At 34.8% G+C, this 27,715-nt stretch overlaps 2 protein-coding genes across 3 annotated transcripts; one reads left to right on the forward strand and one right to left on the reverse strand.

Moving 5' to 3' along the window:
- Positions 1-1,984: 1,984 nt before the first annotated feature.
- Positions 1,985-18,276, forward strand: LOC123664142 (glutamate--cysteine ligase). 2 transcript variants are annotated; one of them, XM_045598746.1, is made up of 11 exons: positions 1,985-2,486; positions 4,084-4,195; positions 9,827-10,010; positions 10,093-10,265; positions 10,469-10,668; positions 10,932-11,128; positions 14,249-14,420; positions 14,589-14,786; positions 15,419-15,556; positions 15,761-15,942; positions 16,303-18,276. In XM_045598746.1, the coding sequence occupies exons 1-11, from the start codon at positions 2,235-2,237 to the stop codon at positions 16,472-16,474; spliced, it is 1,980 nt and encodes a 659-aa protein (XP_045454702.1). In that variant the 5' UTR covers positions 1,985-2,234; the 3' UTR covers positions 16,475-18,276. The 2 variants fall into 2 exon arrangements, with proteins under 2 accessions (XP_045454702.1, XP_045454710.1); XM_045598754.1 differs by having other exon boundaries at positions 15,764-15,942.
- A 1,726-nt stretch (positions 18,277-20,002) lies between these two features.
- Positions 20,003-27,174, reverse strand: LOC123664250 (beta-catenin-like protein 1). Its single transcript, XM_045598847.1, has 13 exons — positions 26,992-27,174; positions 26,723-26,923; positions 25,919-26,065; positions 25,551-25,682; positions 25,288-25,447; positions 23,871-23,962; positions 23,088-23,219; positions 22,771-22,919; positions 22,509-22,684; positions 21,853-22,019; positions 21,673-21,768; positions 20,921-21,017; positions 20,003-20,147 (listed from the first exon to the last, which is right to left on the reverse strand). Exons 1-13 carry the CDS (start codon positions 27,019-27,021, stop codon positions 20,059-20,061), a joined length of 1,668 nt encoding a protein of 555 aa, XP_045454803.1. The 5' UTR covers positions 27,022-27,174; the 3' UTR covers positions 20,003-20,058.
- Between the last annotated feature and the right edge of the window lie 541 nt (positions 27,175-27,715).

Here is a 27,715-nt window from a genome sequence, read left to right on the forward strand (position 1 = left end):
AGAGAGTGCCATTTTCTGTCTCAAGCAGACCGTGCAGTACTACACGGTTAGAAAAACTCCAGTCTATGCTTGTTTTTTGGACTTGTCGAAGGCATTCGATTTAGTATCATATAATTTACTGTGGAATATATAAGCTAAGATGTGAAACCAGTCTACCTTCGGATGTCATATCAATATTTAAATATTGGAATGACAACCAGTGGAATTGCGTTAAATGGACTGGCTCGAGGTTGGATGAGTACGGGCTAGAATGTGGAGTGAGGCAAGGGGGGTTGACCTCACTAAAGCTTTTCAACTTGTATATGAACAAACTGATCGAGGGGCTCAGCAGCACTTACGTAGGATGCCATGTAGGCGGGACGTGCATCAATTACATAAGCTACGCAGATGATATGGTGTTGCTGAGCCCGTCGATCGGTGACCTGACTAAGTTGCTTAAATTATGTGAGGAATACGCAGTGGCTCATAGGCTCAAATATAACGCGCTTAAAAGTGAGCTCATGGTTTTTCGGGCTAAGGATACGAGGAGTAGGAGAGTTGCTTGTGTTACACTAGGGGGATCCCAGCTGAAAAGAGTTGACCGATTCAAATATCTGGGTCACTGGGTCACTGAGAACTTGTTAGATACGGTTGACATTGAAAGAGAGCGTAGGGCGCTGTCTGTTCGTTATAAAATGTTGATTCACAGATTTGCACGCTGTAGTAAACAAGCCAAACTGACGCTTTTCAAAGCTTACTCTCAATCTTTCTACACTTGCAGTCTGTGGGTCGACTACACGCAGCGAGCATACAGCGCACTGCGCGTCCAATACAATAACGCGTTCAGGATGTTGTTCGGTCTGCCACGCTTCTGTAGTGCGTCGTCTTTGTTCGCCGAGGCGCATACTAATTGCTTCTACGCGATCATTAGGAAGCGGTGCGCCTCACTGTGGAAGCGAGTGCGCGGAACATCGAACACCGTCCTGAGTGTGTTGACCGGCCTATGGGACTCCCCATTGATTCATCGCTGGATACAGCTCCATGCTCCCGCTGCGGACTACTACTTTTAGCATGGGAGCCTCACCGGAAACCACAAATTTTAGTTTAATTTATATAATGTAATTGTTACTAACCCTCTTTTTGTTTTATTTTATTTGAAGTGTATTTGTTACTAACACATAATTTAATTTAATTTTGATTATGGATTTTTTCTGAAATAAATGATTATTATTATTATTATTAATAAAAAAAAAGGTTATAATGACCGTAAACAAACACGTGTAAAGCGGCTTCCTTTTACTTAAAGTAGCTTAATCACTAGAAAATATATTTTTAATTATGCAATTTTTAAATGTCAATATAACTTTACAGTTGCAAACGTCTTATTAAACTTATATATAACATTAATATACCTCTAAAGTGTACTGTGTGGCTACGTTACTAAAGAATATAGCCACCCCATCTCTTCCCGTGGGTGTCGTAAGAGGCGACTAAGGTATAACACAGTTCCACTACCACCTTGGAACTTAAAACGCCGACCGGTGGCGGGATAATCATCCAACTGCTGGCTTTGAAATACACAGGCCGAAGACGGGCAGCAGCGTCTTCGGTGCGACAAAGCCAGCCCTGCAGTCACCAACCCGCCTGCCCAGCGTGGTGACTATGGGCAACACACATGAGTTCACGTTATTTTTGGCGTAAACTTGTGGAGGCCTATGTCCAGCAATGGACTGTATAGGCTGTAATGATACCTCTAAAATTTTAATAATTACGAAACATTTTCTGCTGTGTGCTAGCTAATGAATTTATAATTTTATATTTTATTACTTACCTTAAAAGAAGTTTTAAGGCTTTCTCATTTCCGCGAATTTTTACCGATTTTTGTCAAATGGTTCTTAATTTTTTTTTAAATACTAGTCGAGTGGATTGTTCGGTTCTGTCGCTGGCAGCACTGACTTTTGACATTAGTAAATAGTATAAATAATGATATATACTCTTTGATAATGAAGTAAGTGATTATGACAATGAGTTGTTGTCTTTTTATCATTCGCCCTGATGTTATCGACAAAATTGCTTGATTATAGTTTTAAAATATATAATTTTATTTTTAATTAGAATTTATTAAATTCACAAGTTTGTTGACATGTAGTTTTAGTTTAGCAACGTAAACGTAAGAAACTTAATATTAAATCTTAATTCTAATATTCGTATTAACATTAGACAATTTAAAAATTATAGAAAAGTTGATGCAATAAATGAACATTGGTGTGAACTTGAGAAAATTTCGTTATACTTGCGGTTTTGTTACAAGTGTTTTTAAGTCACGTTTTAATACACGAATTATCCAAGTTGTTAATATGGGATTGCTAACAGAAGGTAGCCCACTCTCATGGGAAGAAACTAAAGCTTTAGCGGAACACGTGCGGCACCATGGTATCGAGCAGTTTATAAATCTCTACAGTAAGCTACGAGATCGCACCGGCGATGTTCTTAAATGGGGAGATGAGGTATAGAAATATTCATACATATTAGCGTTTATTACAAATAGACAAAAAAAAAATGTTTATCATTAACTGTACTTGCTCTTGGAATCTACAAATAAATAAAATATTTTTCTGCATAAATTACTTAACAAATTGCTATATTAAAACTTGTTAGTTAGAAGTTTATTGTATAGAAAAAAAAATCAAAGAAATAAATAAAAATAAACTAAATTTTTAAATATACAAATACATACATAGTTAGTATGAAAAAGATCAGATATCTTATTTGTTTAATTGTTAGAACATTATATTATTATATATATATTTGAAGTATATACTGCTGTGTGGCTACGGTAGTAAAGAATATATCCACCCTCTCTCTTCCCGTGGGTGTCGTAAGAGGCGACTAAGGGATAACACAGTTCCACTACCACCTTGGAACTTAAAAAGCCCACTTATGGTGGGATAACCATCCAACTGCTTGCTTTGAAATATACAGGCCGAAGATGGCCAGCAGCATCTTCGGTGCGACAAAGCCAGCCCTGCCACCAACCCGCCTGCCCAGCGTGGTGACTATGGGCAAAACACATGAGTTTACGCCATTTTTTTGGCACGAACTTCTGGAGGCCTATGTCCAGCAGTGGACTGTAATAGGCTGAAATGATGATGATGATGATACACTTTACTGGATATTTTATTTATACAATTTCTTATACATCTTCTTGTTTCTTCTGTTTCTTTCTTTTCTTGTGTGTCTTTCTTGTAAAAAACTAACATTTTATGCTGGTACAAATTGATTTAATACATACTAATGACATACATACTTAAAACTCCTTGCCTCGTGGCAATATAAGAAAAAAGTGCCTATCATTCTATCTCTGAAGGTTGAGTTTGCAACTACATATAACCTTCAAGCTATAAAAGAGAAGTCTTCTGTCAATCAAATTTTGGCAACTCAAGTCCCAATAAGTTTCTAACTAATCATACTTTTTTAAATGTTGTCAGCTTACTTGTAAGCCTTCACTTATTTGTCTGAAACTATCTGCCTATTTGCTTTGCACATTGAATGCTTCTTTATGATAACAATTCTTTGTCAAAATAAAGTAATAACTTGATTTTGACCATGAACAATAATGCATTTTTACGTTTAGCAAATGGTGCTAGTATGGTACAGGGAAAAGATATTTAAATATAATTGTACTGATAGATATGTAGTGACAAGTGAATATTTAAATATATAGATAATTGTATGTTTGGTTAAGTAATTCAACTTTTATGTATATTTACTACTTATGCTATATCACAACAAACTCATACTATGTTAAGAACTGTTGGAAAGAAAATATCATTTTGGATTGCTATTGATATGGATTGTGCAATGGTTTATCTATATGTAATGAAAGTTTATGATATTTAAAATATTATTGCATTTTTTTTATTGTAAATGAAATAATATCATATAATATCATTCAATTTATACTGATAATCAGTTATAGTTATAAAAGGTGAGATACATAAATATGCTATTTATATTGCAACAGATCCTTTATAAAAAATTATTTCTATTATATCCTTTAAATAAGATATGTATATAGTTGAAATACATTATATATGTTTTTAGGTGGAGTATATAATAGTAAAATTTGATGATAAGAATCAACGAGCCACTGTGAGCCTGAGAGCGGACGAGATTCTTCCACAACTACAAGAAAAAGAAACAGAAGAACCAGAAAGTATGATTTTCATGCATATCTTAAAAAGAGTGGTAAATAGAGGCCCGCTTGAAAATTTGACATAGTTCTAAAAGAATACATATATATAAGAATTTCGTAAATTACAAAAAAGTTAATCAAAATTTAGAAAAATGAAATTACAAACAACGTTAATTAAAACCTCGAAAAAACGATAAATACAAAAAGTGTTTGTCTACGATTAGCGTGATATTTAAAAAATAAAATTATTTAATTAATTATTTAATATTTAGTGAATCTCTAAAATGAAAACGAATTGACGCTTGCTATTTGTTTCGGTACAGAAAATGTTAGCGTACTATTATATCGTGAAGTTGGGTGTGAAGCGATACATAAACAGTAGTGCTATTCTGTAAGAACATTTTCGTGTCTCGACAGCGGAATCCGCGGTGAGATATCAAATTCGTATTCATTAAAACTCGACAGTCCCGTAGCGCCACACTTGTGAGTGCGGCGACGAATCGAACCCTGTTGCGTGAGAACGTTGACATTAAATAGTATGAATTCGGTATTCTGTAAGGGGATTTACCGCTTCACACATCACAATTCGAGACTTGATTCGACACTTGACTTCATTGCACATATTCTAAAATAAAGTCATAAGAAAAGAATATCGATAAAATAAACACAGCTCTAAATTGCCGCTCTTCGATTCGACACTCACTTCACATCGCTTGTGCGTACGGAATGTTTACAGAATTCCAAACCAAGGTGAAGTGGGTTCGCTTTCGAAGTGAGCGCTGTCACTCAGGTGAAGCTCGATATCGAAATTGTTATTTACAGAATAGCCCTGCAGCTTAGAGCGCTGCTCGTCGACAACTTCACTCCCAGCGTAACTGCTTAGCGTTGTTTTAAATTATTACACTCCACATACTTTTATCACACTACGGGCCTTGTGTTGTTTCTAAGCAGTAAACTCCAATAACGATCTTGATTATTATTTTTATCTTTAAAGGATTCAATAACAGTTCATACGTAAATTAAATCGTTAGACTAATATTATAAGCATCTTGAGTGCTGTGTATCTTTAAAGCATCCCATTCCTTGTACTTCCTTGGAGGTTAAATATTTTATTACGATTGGAATTGATTTTTCAATTCTTTACATGTCCATAGAGCCATTTCAATTATTTTCCGACCGTACCTAAGTCATACTTCATAAAAACAAACATTAACTATGGATCGAAATATCTCTGAAAAGATTTTTCGAATACAAGAAGCTAAAAATTAAAAGCCGACGGACAAAAAACATGAGTACGTCACATTATGTCCTTTAGGGGGTGCAACTTTCAATATAATGTGACACCATCTATCCTATATAATCAGCGGACGATTGAAGACGCTTCTAATGATACCCAATTTATTCAAAAAGACAAGTAGTTTAGGTAGTAGAGGGAACAGATGAACATACATACATGCATACATAGACTGCAAAAATTATAACACTGCTTTTGGCTTTTCCAAATACAAAATAACTGACGACCGCGCTGGTCGATCGACGCCCGCTGGTTCGATTCCCACTCTGAGTGGAAATTTGTGTTTTTAAAAATACTTATTTCAGTCTGGTTGTTAGTGGTATGGGTCTCCCCTCCGTGTCTCGAAGAGCACGTTAACCTGTTGGTCCCAGTTGTTATCATGTACACCTGATAGCGATCGTTACTCATAGTAGGGAATATATCCGCCAACCTGTATTGTTTAGAGCAGCGTGGTGGATTAAGCTCTGACCCTTCTCCTATATGGGATAGAGACTCATGCCCAGCAGGTGGAAATTCAAACAGGCTCAAGCGTAAATACAAAAAAAAAAATTGCGGTTTTTGGGTTATCTAAGAACACCAAAAAAAGCCGTATAATAAAATCCACATTTTCCTCACTTCTCCGTAGCTGCATTCTTTTTTATCTTTATACCGATTGAACTATTAAAACGCTACTGTTCTGACAAATTAACCACGGTCATTTTTATTATTAATAGTACAATATCGACAGCGCGCAATGCTGTAACTAGAAACAAATCGCACCGGCTGTACGGCTCCGTGAAATCTTTTTAATACCTTTACCGACTGAAACTTCGTAATACGACCTTCTCCATCTGTCCGTGAAATTTTATACAACGAAATAAATGTTTTAAAAACTAGCTAAGTCGCCAGAAATGACCTTCGTAGTCTCAAGCCCGTAAAAACTTCGAGATAAAGTGTAACCACTAAATATTAATAGTTATGTCTATTCGAAGCTTGAACCTTTACATGCAAATATAAACGGCTCAGGAGTTTCATTTAGAATCCGTTTATTTTTTACGTTAAAAGTTTTCTCATATACCTACGTATTATATTTAATCTTCGAAAAGTGCAAGTCATGATTTAAATGATTCAACTAACCACTTGTAGCTACCTACTTCCGGAATGACAACACATCAAATTTACATGAAGGTTTTGATGATGAAGCATTTCTTAGTCAATGTTAGGATGAATAGTAAATTAATATAGATTATTACGTAATTCCGAAGTTATGCAATATTACACAAACTTTAGCGACTTAACTCTCGAGTAACGAGTAGCTTACACAAAAAGAAGGAAATCTTGAGTTACATGTTGAATAAATACTTTATCACATTGTGTTTGTAATGTTATGGACACTAACGATTCCGTCAGTTTTGATTAGATGAGAATGTCATATAAAACAATTGATATAAATTGATATAATTATGTATATACAAATATTTACCTAATGTATAAATCTGATATACCTGTAATTATCGATAATGATAAACTTATCTATTAATATTAAAATAACCGCTTTTTACTAAATGCATATGGATACACGGTACATATACCAAAATGACATTTTTTATGAATTTTGTCTGACTGTCTGTCTGTCGGTTTGTTCCCGCTAAACTCTGAAACGGCTGGACCGATTTTGACGGGACTTTCACTGGCAGATAGCTGATGTAATCAGGAGTAACTTAGGCTACTTTCATTTTAGAAATTTATTTATTTTATAACCCTGCGAACTGAAAATAACTTTTTTGATAAATTCCAAGCGGAAGAAGTCGCGGGCACAGCTAGTAGTTATATATAAATATTACTAGCTGCCCACCCTGGCTTTATTTAAAGTTCTTTGCGACACCTAGCAAGTCTCGTCTTCGGTGTGAGATATACACTACATTTTTGTGATTCAGCGATAGCTCTTACTATATATTCATTTAACTTTTATGCAGTTAAGGATTGTCATAAAGTGCATGAAATGCTTAAAGATAACCAATGTACTTATCTAACTTGATAAGAGAATGCTGTAGGTATCCGACTTAAGAGTTTTCCAATAACCAGTGTGTGTTCATTGTTTTAAAAATTAGAATAGAGAAAAACATACTACGATATATGTATATGCTATCGCGAACTTTGTTGTAAATCTTTAAAAGAGAAATAATTTCCTCGCACTTTTTTGATTTCATATTCATATTTTCAAATTAATTCATATTGTAGCAAATTTTCCAAACTATTAACTTTCCTAATAAATTAGAAATAGCATGATCCGTTCAGAACTTTTTGAGTTTATCGCGAACAGGCAGTTGCAGGGGGCTTTGTTTTATTATCATACAAATAATAAAAATGTAACGGGTCGCTCTCTGTACATTTAAGATATATAAGAAAAAATAATATGATTGTCAGAATTTTTGTCTGTGCGTTTGTGCACGCTAATCTCAAAAACGGCTCATACGATTTTGATGTGGGTTTTATAAATATATTGTGACAAGCTTAGCTTAACATTTAGTGTTTGTTTCATGTTAATCGGTTCATAAATAAAAAAGTTATGCCAATTTAAAGAATCACGTTGAACATGTAAAGTCACTATTCCAGTTTCCACAAGTACGAAGTCGCGAGCACAGCTAGTCTATAGAATATGATAAAGCTGAAAAGTTTGTTTGTTTGTTGTTTAAACGTAGTAATCGAATTGAAAAATTATTATTTATTTGTAATTACTCCATTGCATCCCTTTTTCTTTAAAATGTGCTATCGAACGCTGTAAATATGCTATCATTCAAAAGATTACTACCTTTTACCAGCGGCTTTGTTACAATTAGCAATTGATCTAAGCACAATAATATAAACTATTTAAATAGAAAAAAAATATGCCTGACAAATATATTGGTAGATGTTAACATGTCCGATTCACTCAGAACATCCTTATCACAAAACTAAAAGTGTTTATCATAACAGAAAAAAGTATCCAAAGGTGCAATGTAGTAGTTTGGCGTGCTACGGGGCCTACGGGAATAAAAATATGAACAAATAAAATTATTATTTATTTTGGCTCATAAAGATAGATCCATGTTTCAAAATATCTCCCATGTACAGAATACAATTCCTTTAGTTGTATAAAAAACATGTAATGGTTATTGAAAAATTCATTCATTCATTCACTTCAGCCTAACGCAGTCCACTGCTGTACATAGGCCTACCCCAAGTTCGCGCCAAACATCCCGGTCTTCCGCAATCCTCATTCAGTCACCGACAATTTTACGCAGATCGTCGGATCAGCGGACCGGAGGGCGTCCTACACTGCGTTTGTCAACACGCGGTCTCCACTCCACGTCAAATTTTTTTTACGTGGGGAAAATCCATCATGGATACCCACCGACGCGGGGGCGCCAGGGGGTAGTGGGGCAAGATGGGGTCGCGTTAGCATTTGCCACCTTGCCCCGGCGGTGGGCCCGGACGAAACTTCCGGGCCCCGGAACAATGGTGGGGTGGCCTCGCTTACAATAAGGCCACCCCTCAGACATGTGGGGTCGTGTCGTCCGGCCAGCCGAAGTCCCCCCGACTATTGGGCGGCGACCCCACTATTACGAGGGGGAGGAGGTGGGCAACTGTCTTCTTCTTGCTCCCGTACTTCTGCACCGGAGCGGGTCAGCGGAGACGTCGTTCTCCCTGACCCACTCCGCGGCCTCCTTTTGTGTCATTACCTCTTCGCAGAAAGAGACCGCCGTCTGACACGTCTGCTCTAGCGGCCATCGGCCCGATACAGGTAACCAGCCCACCAGCACTTCAACTTGCTAATTATGTGGGCTATGTCAGTTACTCCTGTCGCGGCTCCTCTCGCGGATATAACCATTTCTAATCCTATCTTTTAGAGAGACCCCAAGCATAGCTCGTTCCATTGCACGTTGAGCGACTTTAAACTTGTGGACTAGTCCCGTCGTCAGTGTCCACGTCTCGGTACCACTTGTTAAAACAGGCAGGACCCATTGCTTATATTCTTGTCTTCAAGCATTGCTGAATCTTCGAAGTGAAAACTACGAAGCCTGCCAAGCACCGTCCAGCTCAACCGAATTCTCCTATCAGCTTCCTTCTCGAGTTGTTTCGGCCTAGTAGAATTGTGTGGCTTGGGTAGACATAATCCTGAACGACTTCGAGAAGGATACCGTCGACCGATACCGGTATCGGTATGACTTGGTTGTTAAATATAACTTTCGTTTTATCCAAATTCATACTGAAACCGATTCATCAAGAGGACTCGTTTAGGCCGCCCAGCATTTGGTCTAGCTCGTCAAATGTCTCCGCAAAGATAACAATATCGTCGGCGAAACGAAGGTTATTATTATTTTTATTTTATTTTATAGATGTGAAATCACTCTGGCGCCCGGAATATGGCGCATATATGGTCGAAGGTACTCCAGGAAAGCCTTATGGTGGGCTTTTGGCACATTTTAACATAGTTGAGGCTAATATGAGATACCGCAGGGTCGAAGCCAGTACGCTATTAAAAGAGGGTGAAGTTATTATGAGCATTACAAATTTTCCTAGGTAAGGAAATAAATATATATAGAGGTTATAGTAGCTAATAATAATAGTGACGTCAGCTAAAATATTGTTTTATCATTAATAGGCTCGGCTGTCCAGGTTTCACAAGTCCACCATATTCTCCAACCCCCGACAGGGGAGTGACAAGGTCGCATTACTTTCCAGACGAAGGCATTTTCCCTGGTCATCCTCGTTTTAAGACTCTGACTGCGAACATTCGACAGAGAAGACAAGAAAAAGTTGCCATTAATATTCCAAGTAAAGTAACAACTTACGATTGTCTATTTTAGTTGGGCATTAAATGTTATAATATGTCAGTTGTAAAGACTGATCATATACCTAAAATAAATCGATAAACAGGCATTTTTAATCGAAATGAAGACATTAATTCCAATACTTAATCTTAAATTTGGATGCGCGAAGTTTTAAATGCTAATAATAATATTTCGTTTCATTTTTAGTTTATCGCGATGTGAATACAAAAATCCCAGTGGACGACTCTCACAAGCTAGAGCCCGGAGTGGCCCAGCCGGACTGCATATACATGGACGCGATGGGCTTCGGCATGGGCTGCTGCTGTCTTCAGCTCACATTCCAAGCGTGCTGCATCAACGAGGCTCGCACGCTCTACGACCAACTCGCACCTTTATGTCCCATTATGGTATTTATATTGTTCAAATCTAGTGTTTTGACAAATATTTATCCCAAGTACATATGAAATGTACGTAATTGATGTAGATGTTACGATACCCTAGGACTAACAGTCAGAACTGAAAATAAAATTTTGGGTAATTAGTCTTAGTCTTCACTAATATTCGCTCTGTGCACATTACTAAAGACTAATGGCCCAAACGGGCACCAAACCATTGGGTCAACATTCCACTAAAAAGTCGGTAGTAGATCTGATTGATAAATGTGTGTTAGCTGGCGCTGTCTGCCGCGTCGCCTATCTATCGCGGCTTCCTGTCCGACGTGGACTGCCGTTGGAACGTGATCTCGGCCTCCGTGGACTGCCGCACGCGAGAGGAGCGCGGCCTCGATCCGCTGAACAACAACAAGTTCCGCATACACAAGTCCCGATACGACTCCATCGACTCCTACCTCTCTCCGGAACATGAAAAGTAAGTATATAATATATCTATTCTACTCATAGATCAAGTAAAAAAAGGTAGATAACGCACCTAGAACAGAAAACTGAAGCCACTTTTTTAAAGATGTGTGAGTGAGTGAAGTGTTGACACCTTTTAAAAAAAGTCCCTAAAATTTTTATTAAACAATTAACTTAATATAGGTAAAATGGGTATGTGAAAATAAAAACCTGTTTATAGTTTTAAATAAATTTACTAAAAATAAAACAAAAAATCGGTAGAATAATAAAAAAATATATTCATAAGATAATTGTATGAATGGACACTTCCTATCCCCTCTGTTTATCTCTTTTCAGTTTCCAGTCGGTTTTTTTTAACTATTTTTCTTAAACCTAGAATCCTTTATGTTGTATAAGTTTTTTAAATTTTTGTCGCTTAGAACTCAGAGTCATCGTCATTGTTTGCATTTTACTAATATGATGTAGTCTTGTGTTCAAATATTTTTCAATCACTAATCGTATTAAATTGACTTTATGCGCATGGCCAGCATAATCGTGGTCATTTTCTCAGTCTTACAGCCGCTACCCATTCACCTCTTATTAAAATATTCATTGGAAACCTAAAACCATGTAATTTGATAGTAAAATATGGGTACCTAGTTTACTCAAAAATTGTAAAAAGTTAAGACATAAAACAAACGAGTTAATAATTCATAAATATATTTTGATTTTTTTATTTTCAATTTATGTAACATAAAATAACACGGGAAAAAAACAATAACTGTGTCTACTTTTTACTTAATTATTTTTCTGATTGCGTACAATTTACTTACCCACATTTTGGGGTATTGAAAAAAAGAACTACTGGCAGCACTCCCGTGGTACGTCATTTCGTGACATTGAAATTATAAGTTCCGAATAACCTCAATATTATTTTGGAATAACAATAAATTTAAAGTTTTATGTGTACTTACGTGTGAAACGATATTCCTTCAGATTTTTTGTTTACTTTGGTATTGTTTTTGCACCATTTAATCACACAAGACGGCATTTTATAAGCAAAGTTACTGTATGAAGCCTCGTGACATACTAACGAAAATGAGCGTAGTTTGATGCATATGTGTGCGTGAGCGCGTGTATTTACTTGAAGGAGCCGAGTTTTGTGGCTTCACTAACAACAAAGGCCGCGCATTATCTACCTTTTTTTACTATATCTATGATTCTACTCTCTTTTTAATAGTATCGAATTTTTTTTTAAACTTGACCTTGACCGACCTTTGCTATCGGTTCTTTTTTCCTCACGCAAAATAATATATATCTGTATCTAATTACATTGATTTCCGAACGAGTGCAACAAATTGGATAATTGATTTTTATGTGGTCATCATTATCAGGACAAAGGTTTGTTGAAGAAAAAAAAAAATCGATATATTCACGGAAAAAAATGTGGCGGTACGAAGTTCTTCAGGGTCAGTTAGTATCAGATAAAATAGAGTCAATTTGCGTTGAAAACCTTGACGTTTGATTTGTTATTGATAACTCAAACTAAAATTATAATTTACACGTTAGTTTAATGTAACACAATTTTTACGCCAGAACTGTCTAAAATGAAGTAATTTTTTACAAACGAATACTATACTACTATTAAAAATCTGAAGTTATTTTGTTCGAATGCGTCAATCTACAACATTATGCTTGGATTAATTGAAGTAGAACAGTTGGTATATAATTATATGGACAAAATAGCACGGTTTGGTTATTTATCTGGCGTTATTTTTACGAAACTCTAGGAGCTTATTTTTATATATAAACTAGCTGACTCGGCAAACGTTGTCTTGCCGCTAAACGCTATTTAAAAATAGGGGTAGAAGGGTGAAAATTTAGGGTTGTATGTCTTTTTCAACGCCAAATCATAATAAAATAAAAAATAAATAAATTATCTAAAAATTAAAAAAAATAGCGGTGGACTTCCCTTAACATTTAGGGGGATGAAAAATAGATGTTGTTTGATTCTCAGACCTACCCAATATGCACACAAAATATCATGAGAATCGGTCAAGCCGTTTCGGAGGAGTTTAACTACAAACACCGCGAAACGAGATTTTTATATATTAGAAGATACAAGTATTACGCCCCTACTCTCTCAGACTAGTTCAAACTGCGTCAACGGGCTGGTACCTATATAATCATGTATATGATTATCTCGTCGTGCCTCACTTCTGTCACCACAGAGACCCAAAATTCTTTTTTGTACTGGTTGAATGTCAGTATCAATATTTATCCACATAACGATACATAAATTTACACCACTGACGTTGCTCACGTATTTTTGCTGATTGTTTGAGCGTATTTTGACGTACAAACATTTCATACATTTTGACATCTTTCCCCACCTTTTTTATAAAATTAGTTCGGCAAACAAGCGTAAGGCTTATTTATTTATTTAAACTTTATTACACAACACCAAAAAAAAAAAAAAAACAACATAACAACACATCAAGATAACACGTTGCGCAAAAGGCGGACTTAAGGCCGTACAGCCTTATCTACCAGTCAACCTTAAGGCGTAAAAAAATAGTAAAAGTAAGTGTTGAGGTAAGACTATAAAACAATACAAGCAAAATAAACATACGCATATAAATACATAAATATACTTATATATATACATATATACATACTACAAGCAAAATATATAAAAAAAAGAGAGAAAAAAAAAATACGTTCAAACAAAAGTAAACACACGAAGAAATGTCATGACATGAAGTTATATTTAATGTAAGCCTAAGATGAGGAGAGTAAAAAGATAAATAAGGAGGGGCTATTGACAGAGTTTTTTTCAGACCTGATGGTAAGAGATTACCGTAGCTTATAGACATCTACAATAATAGAAACATTGAAAACGCGTTGCCGACCCTACCCCCAATCCCCCCAGGAGCTCTGTTTACTTTACTCACCACAGGAACACAACAAAGCTTGAAAGCAGTATTATTTAGCTGTAATCTTCTGTAAGGTCAAAGTATTCCCCAGTCGGGCTGCTCCGGATTTTGAGCAGGATATTTCCTGTTGTGCCTTACCTCAGTTACACTGAAACTAATTCAAAAAGAAAAAAAGGTTCGTAATTCGACAGCTTGTCACAGTGAGCACAAATTGTTAGGTACAACGACATCCCGATCGTGCACGACGCGGCGATCTACCGGCGCCTGCGCGAGGGCGGCATCGACCACCCGCTGGCCCTGCACGTGGCGCACCTCTTCATACGAGACACCGTGTCACTGTTCTCCGAGAAGGTGCACCAGGACGACAAGAACGACACCGACCACTTCGAGGTATACTCGCTTTACTTTGCGTTACTATTAGTAGCGGAATAGGATTTTTTTGTTTCCTCAATTTTTTATTTAATAATTAACAGGATTTCATTCGACAGAATGATTATTGAATCGAATATATTTTGTGTTTTGTGCTAATTTTTATAGTATTTTTTTTTTGTTATGCAGAATATTCAGTCTACAAACTGGCAGACGATGCGTTTCAAGCCACCCCCTCCCAACTCGCCCATCGGTTGGCGCGTGGAGTTCCGTCCGTGCGAGGCGCAACTCACCGACTTTGAAAATGCTGCCTACGTGTGCTTCGTCGTGCTGCTGACCAGAGTTATTCTGTCGTATAATCTCAATTTCGTTATGCCGATTAGCAAGGTAAGGTATTTTTAATAGGAAAATTGAATATTTTATAACTAAAGTCTTACGAGAGGCCGTGTATGATAAGATCATTGTTCTCTTTTCACCGTGATTTTTGATAAAACCAGTATAACTTTCCGGGACATGTTCTTTAAAAAGAATTTTCTAAAAAGTACGAACAAACTCGTATATCTTAATATATAATAACTAGCTGACCCCGCAAACGTTTCTTTGCCATATATGTTATTAACCCGCTTAATCCCCCCCCCCCCACCCTTATAACTTTGGGGTATGAAAAATAGATGTTGGCCGATTCTCAGACCTACCCGATATGCCCACAAAATTTTTTTAAAATCGGTCGAGCCGTTTCGGAGGAGTTCAATGTTTAACACCATGACACGAGAATTTTATAATAGATATAAAAATTACTCGTCACGTTGTTTGTCCGCGATGGACTCCTAAACTACTTAATCAATTTTACTCAAATTTGCACACAGTGTGCAGTTTGATCCAACTTGCAAGATAGGCAATATTTTATTTTGATATATGTAATAATTGATATATTTAAGAAAAATAAAATATAAATATCGCGCTGAAGCAACCTCGTCCCAGTGCTATATAAGCCCGTGCTGACGCGGCGTGCCCCGCAGGTGGACGAGAACATGCAGCGCGCGCAGCGGCGCGGCGCGTGCGGCGAGCAGCGCTTCTGGTGGCGCCGCCACGTGCGCGCGCCCGCGCCGGGGGACGACTACCTCGAGATGACCGTCAACGAGATCGTCAACGGAAAGGTTCCGTAGGATTCTGATTTGCCGTAATCACACACACCCTTTATATATTTTTTTAACAGTCTGCGGAAAAGATTCGTGTTCGACTATATCGTGTAAAGATATTGCAGTGTAAGAATTTATGCGGAGCTCGGTCGTCCTGGTGCTGTTTTGATTGAATCAGAATCCGAGAGTTATTTACCACGCGTCGTATTTCGTGTGCGACAGGAGGGCGCGTTCCCGGGGCTGATCCCGCTGATCGAGTCGTACCTGTCGGGCATGGACGTGGACGCGGACACGCACTGCAGCGTGCAGCAGTACCTCAAGCTCATCCAGCGCCGCGCCGCCGGCGATCTCCACACCATGGCCGCCTGGATGCGCGACTTCGTCACCTCGCATCCCGACTACAAGTACGCATTCTTATTTTATACTAGCTGATCTAATAGATGTTGTCCTTTCAACATGTTGTAGTAGTAGCGCTAGGAGAAACTTTCAAAACAAGCCAGCAGCTCTTATAATTTTACAAATCTAACTGGTTTCAGTCCGAACTCTGATCTTTTTAAGTAAATGATCTGATGATTCTAGAGACGCGCTAAATTTACCACTCAGTAGATCATTTTTTTAATTATTTAAAACAGCTTTACTTACTTTATAAAAGATTTTCAGATTTATTTTAGAAACTACAGATATTTTTTCGCTGAATTTATTGGATGACTAAATACTAAACAGTCTTCACAGTGCTACTACAAAAAGGTCATATATTTTTGCAGGAAAGATTCGGTCGTCACCGAGAAGATAAACTACGACCTGCTGAAGACCGCGCACGGGATCCAGACGGGCTCTCTGGCGGCGCCCACGCTGCTGGGCAGCAGCACCACCTCCAAGACCAACGACGACATTCCCAACGCCATCAGAAGGATGCTCAGCAAGGACTGCCCCTAGCCGCCTCTTTCGCCCCAGTGCCTTGAGCTCTTCACGCGTGTTGCCTATGTACAAGCAGAAGTAAATGTATAGATGCGCCTAACTTCTCAAAAATACGTGTTTCCTTAAATAAAATTATATAAAAACAATGTAAGGCTCGGCTAATAAAAATATTTTAATGCTATGGTCTATAATTTACATTTTATAGGTATTGGCCAATTGTAATGGACACTGCAAATTGACATTTTTTTAATATTATGGTGATAAATAATGTTATGGTACATTTGCAGAACACACATTTTTGAGCATGTTATGAGTATATATACTTTTGCCTCTTCTTGTACTTATACTGTTATAGTAGTTTCGCCTTATATAGTTTTATAAAATTATAATATAAATTAGTATACACCGAATATCTGACACACCCAAGCGACAGCCATATTATTCTTCGCTCGGAGTTTTCGGTGAATAGACAATAGAAGTGTAGCACTGTGTTGTCATTTTATGGTATTATACGCATGTTACTGTAAAAGTTTGACGGTTGTAGTCTGAGTACTTTAAGATATCGACATAATTAAGCAATATATTACAAAAGTCATACCTATCTGGACATTTTGAATAAATTGTACAATAGTGTTTTTAAAATATTTGATACTACACATATCAAGTGTAGTTTAATTGACTCAAATAATTTGATAATTTGAATGACTTCATATGTACAGGATGGATACAAGCAAGAGGCATCAAATTAAAACACTTGAATTACTTACCATTTCTAAGCTATATAAAAAAAAAAAAAAAACAGTCTAAAGAAGCAGTAGTTTGTTTAGTTGTGAACTTACATAGCGTTACCTACTGATTCTGTGAGTGATTTATTGTATGTAGATTAGAAATAGTATGTAGTATATTATGTAGTTTAATTCGATGCAACGTGTTTAAATCCAGCTGTACATTCAACTGTACGAATCTTGCGGTTTAGAAAAAAAAAAAAACTATGTGATTAAAATATTATCAAATATTAAAAGAGACAGCGTAATTATGTGTTATCGAGTTTATAATTGTTTTATGGAAAGTTGTCTTATATGCATAAACATTCATATACCTACAGCATTTGATTAGTACAAATAATTGTATATTTTTAATGACTTATTATTAGTGATGATACCTATATTGAACTATGAGATATGCAAACAAGCATTGCATTCTTATAAAACGTGATAAATATGCAGTTTTATGACTTTTAGTGACTGAAATATTAGTTAGAAAAGTTTATGGCACTATTGTTTGATTGGTTAGTACCTATTATGCCTTAGAGTTGGGAGAAATTTAAATCATTTCGAGTTTAGAAACCCAAACTCACGAAATACTTAATAAGTACTAAAATAATATGTTAAATAATATGTTTTAAAACATGGTTGTGATAAAATCAATAAACACGATTTTTAATTATATGGCACTTGCAGAGATTGTCATATTGAATTGATTGAAACTCAATATATTTCAGCGACGCAGATGCCATGGTCACGTGCATTCCGTAAAAGTAAGTAGTTCCGTATTAAAACAATCAAATAACATATATGTGATAAATGGTAAGGGTTTTTACTTCACTTCCTTAATCAATTATTGAAGTTTGCTTCAATAAATATCAATAGAAAACGATTTGTTTTGGCCAAACTAATTATTTATTTGTAATTACATTAAATAAATACAATTTTTCAATTTTAACCTATATAATCGATTTATGAATGATTTGTGTAAACTCCATATTTTAAAACATGAAATTATATAATCTCTGTTGACACAAATAAAGTACTTGACAAAAAGATGGCACAATTATTCTATTATACATACCTTAATATTAAAAGTTCCTAAAAATTTCAAACATCTGTGCTATATGTGTCACCAGCTTAATTTAAAGTTAACAATTTCGTTCAGAATGCTTACGTTTGCACCAAATAAGTGATAAATAAGAACACTTATTTGGTGCAAACGTAAAGTTATTAAAATACCCAAAAACTTAGGATAACCCTGGTAGTATATTAACAAATTTTCTATCGTAGAATATAAAATCTGTTCTGTTAAGGAAACAGGAGATAAGTGCCATTATATATGAACTTTTGAGAACGGACAATTATTAAGAAAGCAACTCGTGTGCTTTTTTAGAAAATTGTAATTAATTTAATGTTCATTATATTAGTGACTTAACTCCTTTGTCCACAAGACAAATTAATATTTTAAATCAATAGGTGCAAAGATCTCACTTTGAAAGTTTTATTTATTGACTTATCTCCTTTTTCCTGGATACCACAGAAATATTTTTAAATTATAAAAAAATTGATATAACTCCATGTACGCCACGGTGTCTTTTGTTTTTTTTTTTTTTTTTTTGAGGCTATTTCACAAACTAAATATCAAATAAAAAGTTGTGGTTGCACTTAAACAATCAATGGCAATAAGTAATGTCTTTATTTATTCAGAAGGAAACCTAAATTTAACTCAACTTTTAAATATTTTAATTTATAGCCTTGTATTACGTATGATACCAAGCGGTGCTAGGTTTATGTGGATTAGTTAACACCTATCACCTAAAAATACAACATGAATGTTTTCATTTAAAATAGACCCATACAGGTACTGAATAAATATTAAGTACCTAACTGACCAAATCAGGTGGAATGCTAACTGCTTATTATGGAAGGTAGAGGGGAGGAGAATAATCTTTATATTTCAGGAAGTGTCCGTCGAATGCATTAAATTAGGGTGGCGCCACATTAGCATAGGATAAATCTTAAACTACACGCTCCTAAAGTTACTAAAATATGAGCCATAGCTCATTCGATCGATTACGAATTTAAATTAAGTTGCAAAAAAAGGAATTTCGTTTTTTGTTAAGAAGTTCAAAACAATTAACATTTAAGGAATTTTAAAAAAGCTTAAAGAGGAGGAATTTTCCAATTAAAAAATCCTTTATCTGTTATTTACAATTTTAATTTAACCCTGAAAATAGGTCTCTGCTCGACCGCTAAGGCATGCGAGCGCCGCTGCTAAAGCGAGACACTAAATATATTATTTAATATTACATATGAATTGAAAATTTAAAAAAAAAAAAAACTATTTTATCTTTTGAGCACTTGAATGAATAATTCCCTTTGCAAAAAGTTTTGAAGTCCATTTTTTCAACAAATAGGGCTATTTTTAATTAAGAAAAATCATCCCGACCTTCGTCTTCATTGTGGGTAGTAAAAAATGTTCAAATAATATTACTCTATAAATTTGTTTTGTTTTTCTCACATATAATTGTATTAATTATATAGATTGATAATATTGAATTTGTTGATTGTGTAATATGTAGTGTAGTCTTGACTTTAAGTGATAATAATAATAATCTTGGATTTGTGATATATTGTTTGGAAAGCACCGACTATCCATTTTGAATTTTTAAAATTGAAACAGTGTATGCTTTTTATTTTACTCATGCACTATTATGAATTTTGTTGTTATGTACTTTGTCACTGTTACCGATATATTCATGTAATGATGCACATAATATAAAGTTATTTTAATGTTTATTTTTCGTTTTATTAAAAACATAACCACTAAATGATTTAGAATTTATCAACTAATTGAAGAATGTGTTGTTGCTCCTGCTGGCGCCACTCTTCGCTCCCGGCGTCGCCCAGGTTGCCCGCATATTCTGTCGATATATAATTTTTTTGAACCAAAATTTTGCCATTAGTCAAATAGATTATCTATTAGTAAGCCCATATTATACATAAATTGAGAATAATTGTTCAAAGTTTACAAGAGATGGAAAGTGTGAGAGTGGTATTGAAAGAAGAGTGAATGCAGGAAACAGGGCGAATGGAGCTTTGCACTCCTTTATGAGCAGTCGGAAAGTGTCTAACAAGGCTCGTTTGGCTGTGCATGAGAGGGTGTTGGTTCCGACACTCATGTACGGAAGTGAAATTTGGGTATGGCAGAAGAAACATGAAAGCAGAATAAATACAGTTGAGATGAGAGCTTTAAGAAGTATGATAGGAGTTAAACTGAGTGACAGGATAAGAAATAGTGAGATAAGGAAACGTTCTGGTCTGAAAGAAGATGTAGTGACAAAAATTGAGAAGGTATGCTCAGACGGTTTGGTCATGTCGAGAGAATGAGTGAAGAACGATTGACGAAAAAAGTGTATAAGGCGAGTGTGGATGGAAGGGTTGGAAGCTGTAGACCTAGGCGGACGTTCCGAGACCAAATAAGAGACGTCTTGAAAAAAGACCAGGTCAAGAGTACCCTAAACTGAAGAGCAATTATGAAGGGAATAATGAAAGTGGTCGAAGCGAAAGAAGTTAGGATCGTAGCAAGTGGAAAGAAGTGGACTCTGCCTACCCCTACGGGAAAGAGTCGTGATTATATGTATGTATGTATGTATATGAATAAACCGCATTGCTAACTTGTATAACAAAGTCTCACCTCTCATAACATGGCGAATGATCTTCAAAGAACCACCTCGTAGGGAGAGCACCCGTTGTACTCGCTGTTTTACAGTAGGAGGTCCTGCAGTACACACCTAGTGAAAATCATAATCAAAAATTACTTTATTCAATAGGCTTCAAAAGCAATCCTGATCGTCATTTTACACAATAAAATATAGACCTTTTGATTCGCTATTTTACTTTTTGACTTTATTTTATTCATATTTTTTATTTTAACTGTCACAGCTATTGACACAATGTACATCTATACAAATTAATAAAATTGGAGTGTCTGTTTGTAATATTGAAATAACAGTTTTTTACTAAATACATATATGAATGTAAACACGGTACATATACCAAAATTCATTGTCTATTTGTTCTGGCTAATCTCTGAAACGGCTGGACCAATTTTGACGGGACTTTCACTGGAAGATAGTTGAGGTAATAAGGAGTTACTAAAGCTACTTTTACTTTTGAATTTTTTTTTTTTATAAGTCTGCAAACTGAACAATAAATTTTTTGTTAAATTCCACGCGGACGAAGTCGCGGGCACAGTTAGTACTACATATAAAGGTTAAGAGCCATCTGATAGATAAATAAACAAAGTATTTTAGTAACAGGATTACAGAACCCTATTGGTATCCTGAGACAAGCAAACCTAAGGTTTTATATAAATAAAAATATATTTCATTTGTAAAATACCTTACTTTATAAAAGATATTCTGTAATCAAATGGTGCATAAATACCTCTAAAATGATTCTATCAATGAGCTGCAACGTAAACAAACCACCTGACAACCTTTTTAAATACTGCGCGTCATCATCCAGATTTTCAGCTTCTTGCTAAAAAAATTAATTTCAAATGTGTAATTTTGTTAAATATACTTAATTAACGAGACATCGAACATATTTGTATAATTATTTTACCTCCATTTCTTTCTCTGTTCGATCTACTTTATCCATATATTTAAAGTGTAATTCCAACAATCTGTCAACTTTTTCAAGATCGTTTTCAGTGAATTTAGCCAGCAGTCGCTGTCTCTGACTGCCTTGACAGTTGCGTAACATCGATGATATTATGGACACAACATGCTCTAAAAATATACAATAATAGTTACATGAAGTCTACTTTTTTTTTTTTTTTTTACTATTATTGATATATACGTATTTGTGTATGTATGTGTATGTATATGTATGTGTATGTATGTATGTATGTATATGTATATATCTGAATGTATGTATATGTAAGTAAGTATTATGTATATGTAAGTAAATGTATTTGGTGTACATGTACGTTTGTGACTATGTACATATGTATGTTACATAACATTTTTGCGCCCCATCCCACACTTCTTATTTAGTCCTCTGCCCAAAGGTTGCCTGGAAGAGATCGCTGTATTAGCGATAAGGCCGCCTGTTGCAGCTGATGCAAATTTTATTTTTATATTTCATTTGTTATGCTGTTAAAACCTTGTATTAGTGTGCGAAAGTGTAAATAAATAAATAAATAAGTCTTTTTAGAATATTAAAAAAGTTAATATTTAAAATAACTATTAATATTACATGTTATAAATATAGGATACCTTCATGTTGATCAATAGTCAATAATCTTTTCCTTTTTGGTGTTTTCATAAAGAGAGGAAACACGGTTCGAAGACCCAATATGTCAACAAATTTGTTACAATTATCCTTTCCATCGGACCCCGCCAAAGCATGATCCAAAACTTTTAATGAACCATTACGGGACATTTTCTTTTCCCTTAAATTATATTTTTATTATAATATATTTTCAAATGTGCATTAGTACATACAAGTAAAAATGTTAAACTGTATAAATATACACACCTCAGCATAAGGTTCATGAGTTGTAAACCTTCTCCTCGCAAAAACCTGTCTCTATTCAAAGGTTCCATCAAAGCACAACAAAGACTATCGAACATATTTTCCATTGCTTCTTGTTCTTCGGCTCCGCTGGGATCATGACGTTTGTAAAACTGCGCCATAAGTAATGAAATATGTATAATTACTCCAAATTAAATATAAAATTAAAAAAAATATATTATTATAAATCTCTCATAAAAAATCTCTTTTATTAAACATTGGTCATTGAATATAATTAAGTTAGAAAATGTAATTAAAAAAAATTATAAAAGGTGACTTACAGCTAATTGCTGCAGTAGAACATCAATGCCATCAAGATCTCCAAGCAACTTTCTATTCTCCGGAGTGTTTTGTAGTAGTATTGATAGTATTTCAGTTGCATACAATTTGTTTCCATCAAATGGTACTTTCATCTACAAAAACAATGAAATGTGTTATTGGCTTTTGAAATCGATTTCTGATCTATATTATATACTTATGTAATTTAGAATAGAATAGAATAAACTTTATTGCACACCACTCGGATTTTTTTACATAAAACATGTTATTTACACATAGACATAGTAATGTACAAAGGCGGTCTTATCTCTTAGTAGTGATCGCTTCCAGACAACCTTTAGAAATAGGAAAATATGTATTGAAAAGGTAGGTGCAGCAGCGCAATTATCTGTATAATTTGTAAATAACACAATATGCATGCAAACATGAAGCATTTTCGTTCCCCACTCAAAAAATACAAAAAAGAAACATACCTGATACATACACATATATACATAAAATATCTACATACATACATAACATACGTACTTACATGCATACACATATACATATATACATACGTACATAAGTACATACATAACATTTCGTCACAATTTAACAAAGTTAATAAGAAATAGAACATAGTTTTTACGTTATAATACGTTATTATTTTCACCATTTATTGTTAAAGCCAATATTACACAAATTTTAGTTAACATTTAGTCATCACTGGGAATTTGCAATAAAAAGCGCAAAAAAATAGCAAATTAACTAAAAATATTAAGGCTTTCAATTTTTTTTTTTACCTTTAATCTCTTAAGTATCCATTGTATGAAACCTTGTTTTGCCACTTCTATGCACAACTCTGGCCTAAACTCGGTTATATTTTCAATGATACCTGTGAATAAATTACGTTATTTGTAAAGTATACAAAAATAATAATTATATAAATAATAATAATTATAATAATATTTTTATTACTGCTCAAATAAATAAAACTAACTATAAACTATATTAGCTGTGTGGCTACGGCATTGTAATGAAATGAAGTGAAATGAAATGAAAACATTTATTTCATCATAAGGTGATATACACACTTAACGAAAGTCAAAATAATGTCATTTACAGAAATAACTATACAAATAAGTTAGAAAAAAAATAAAAATAATAAAAGAAAGTTAAGGCAGCAAAAAATCAAACAATAAAATAAAAATTTATATCTTAACATTGGGTACATTATAAACTTAGGTAATATACCCAGTGTTATCATCATTACAGCCTATACAGTCTACTGCTGGACATAGGCCTCCACAAGTTTACGCCAAAAATAACGTGAACTCATGTGTTTTGCCCATAGTCACCACGCTGGGCAGGCGGGTTGGTGACCGCAGTACTGGCTTTGTCGCACCGAAAACGCTGCTGCCCGTCTTCGGCCTGTGTATTTCAAAGCCAGCAGTTAGATGGTTATCCCGCCACCGGTCGGCTTCTTAAGTTCCAAGGTGGTTGTGGAACCTTGTTATCCCTTAGTCGCCTCTTACGACACCCACGGGAAGAGAGGGGGTGGCTAAATTCTTTAGTGCCGTAGCCACACAGCACCACCCAGTGTTATGCGAAACCTTAACTTTGTCAAAATAATCAAAATATTAAGTTACTTTAATTTTCTAATGTCTCGGTAGACATTACCTTCCTATTATGTACTCGGCTTTATTAAATATTATAATAAATAAGATAAACTAATGTCCCTAGTGAAGGCCGAGAGAAAAAAAGGCAGAGGAAAAAACTCTCGGTACTCTTTTAAAAATTTAAAGTCATATACAAGACAAAAAGTAACAGTATGATCATGAAATGATCAAGACAAAAAGTAACAGTATGACCATGAAATGATCAGGACAAACACGAGACAGCCAATCGTGTGTGTCGAAACCACCACATGTCACCTGCTCACAATTATTTAACTATATTTATTTACAGATTTAGATCAAAGGCATAGCCTGGTCAAGCTTTATTCAATCCCATGCCTTTTCATAATTAAGATATTCATTGATGTTTTAATAGGCTTTACTACATAAAGTTCGCTTAATATTTTTTTTAAACTTCAGTAAAGGCAGAGATTGAAGCGCAGCCAGAATCTTATTGTATAATAAGATAGACATTCCTATAAAGGAAATACTTTTTTTCCTGAGCCTTATTTTTATGTTGGTCAATAAAAAGATATTTTTGTACCTAATGTATTATGAACAGCGTCCCTCTCATCTGGCACTTGTTCATCTAGACGAGCCAGATTATGAAGTAGCAACGCGGGACATTCAGCTTCAGCTAAAGCATTTATTAACTCCTCAGCACCTTCCTCACTCTCGTGTAAAATATCAACATCTGTCAGTTCCTAAAATATTGTAAAATTGTAATAAAACAGTAATTTTATACCAACTGAATTTTTTTTAAACAGACCATTTTCAGCATTTTACATAAATTATGATTGCACATACCTGTAGAAGATGAACTACTTTAGTAGAAACATCAGTATTGTCATGTGACAGTAATTCTAACAATGAATTGATGCATTTCAACTCCACCAACAAGGGATACTGATCTGGAACTGTTGCCACTGCACTTAAATCCTAAAATACAAAACAAAATTTGAAATAAACATTTAAAAGAAAAAATGTGATAAGGAGACATACACTGCAATACTCTTAAATATACAATTATTGTTTATCTTAAATTGACCAACTGCTTTATATACATTAATAGTCCATAAATAGTAAAAATTCATTATTTCACTTATGAAATATACACCAAATTAAAAGAACATTTTCTTAAATGTTAATAAAATAACATATTTATTTTTATTTACCTGTAATGCTTCAAATAAGTCAATTTCACTTTCCATAAACTTCTCAGGCTGATCTGGAAACTTAATCCTCATTTCTCTATTCTTAAGTGCTTTCTTTTCAAAGTTAAGAACTAATTTCTTTACAGCTGTTTCATCCAAAACTTCACCCTAGATAACATAAAAATAGATTATTTATAAAATAATATTCGAACTGGTATCAAGAAATACAACTATATGGGTTCATACTAATATATGTCTTAATTTAGTAGCCTGTGTACTTGGTGACAATAAAACCTCCATTTAATTCAATTATTTGTTTTTGTCATGTCAACATCAGTTGTTTTTTTTTTTTTTTAAGAATGTATTATTATGGATATCTATATATTCCAAACTTTTTTATAACTCTACTGTCTGTAGCCTGCGCGCATAGCTACGCTTTTTTGAAGTAAAACTTCTTTCGGCGCATGAGGGCAAAATTTTTACGGATGAAACGGCAGGGTTTTGATGAAACGGTAACGTTTTTGTCTATGTCAATTAAAAATTAGTTTGCCAAAGAAGTTTCACTTCTGACATGTACTTTGTACGCACACACTTTTTTTTAGTCGTGCCAACTCAGAAATCTTTGTGGGCTCATGCACAACACTTTGCTGTGCAATGCATAGTTTACGATTCTATGAAGGAAATACAGACAAACATTCATATATATATATATATTATTCTAGGAGATTGTATTGTATTATGTATTTATTGTAAACCACATCACTGTTTCACTGCACATCTATTAATCAAATATTAAACAAATTAAAATAAAAAAAATTAAAATACTTCAGTCGCTTCGGTTTCAACAAATTTAAGGATATCTTCTCTTTCTTTGTCTGTAATGGTTGGTTCCTTTGGAAGAACTCTATTAGTAGCAAAACGTTCTGCTGCAGATTTGTTAACGCGTCGCGTTTTAGTAGGCCGAGTGGTTTCATCGTCAGAATCTTCCAATTCGTCTTCATTAGGTCGTTTCGGTGTAGGCGTGGGCTAAAATAGAAACACTTTATTCATTTTATTCACCACACTTCTTTTTAATCCTTGGTTTTTATACATACTTTAAAAGAAAGAAGTTCGCCGACATCCATTGTAGTTGGTTACTCAGAGGTTATATACAAATCATGTAGATAAGAAAACTGTTTTAAAGTTGCCCAAATATAATTTATTTTTAACGAATCAAATTATTTTGAGAGAAAATGAATTGATTAAAACAATTCAATGTGTTTTGTTAAGTTAAAGTGACATTGACATCATATTGACATGTTTTCTAATCATACTTCATCCTAGTTTCTAATGAATATTTATGGGCACGTTTCACCTAAAACCCACAACGCCATCGATCACGACCGCAGTAATTGCCGTTCCGAGTTCCGACCTCCGGTTCCACTAACGTAAAAAATGCTACGAGCGTTGTGGGCGAATTTTGTCAGGTGTCAACTGTGTGCTCGCAATATGGTGGCATTGCAAAATATGCAGCTGTGGGGGTTGTGACTGAATATTTCGCATGGATTGGAGTAAAATTTAATTCAACATGGATTCCCGGGAATTCCTCGTTGTGTTTTTGCCGAATCGAATGAGAGAAAATATTCACAATTTGACATTGACAGCTGTTTTTTTTTTATTTCCACCACGTTTTGATGAAAGCCAAGTCTGACCCATCTATATTTTGTGGGCAAAAGGGGTACGATTTGTTCGCAAACAATGACGTCATCTATGACGTCGAAAGATCGTTTGCAATGACCACTCACCACGGGCTTTTATAGATGGAACGATAGAGTACCC

The sequence above is a fragment of the Melitaea cinxia genome, chromosome 2 (assembly GCF_905220565.1).
Source record: "Melitaea cinxia chromosome 2, ilMelCinx1.1, whole genome shotgun sequence".
Taxonomy (NCBI): domain Eukaryota; kingdom Metazoa; phylum Arthropoda; class Insecta; order Lepidoptera; family Nymphalidae; genus Melitaea; species Melitaea cinxia.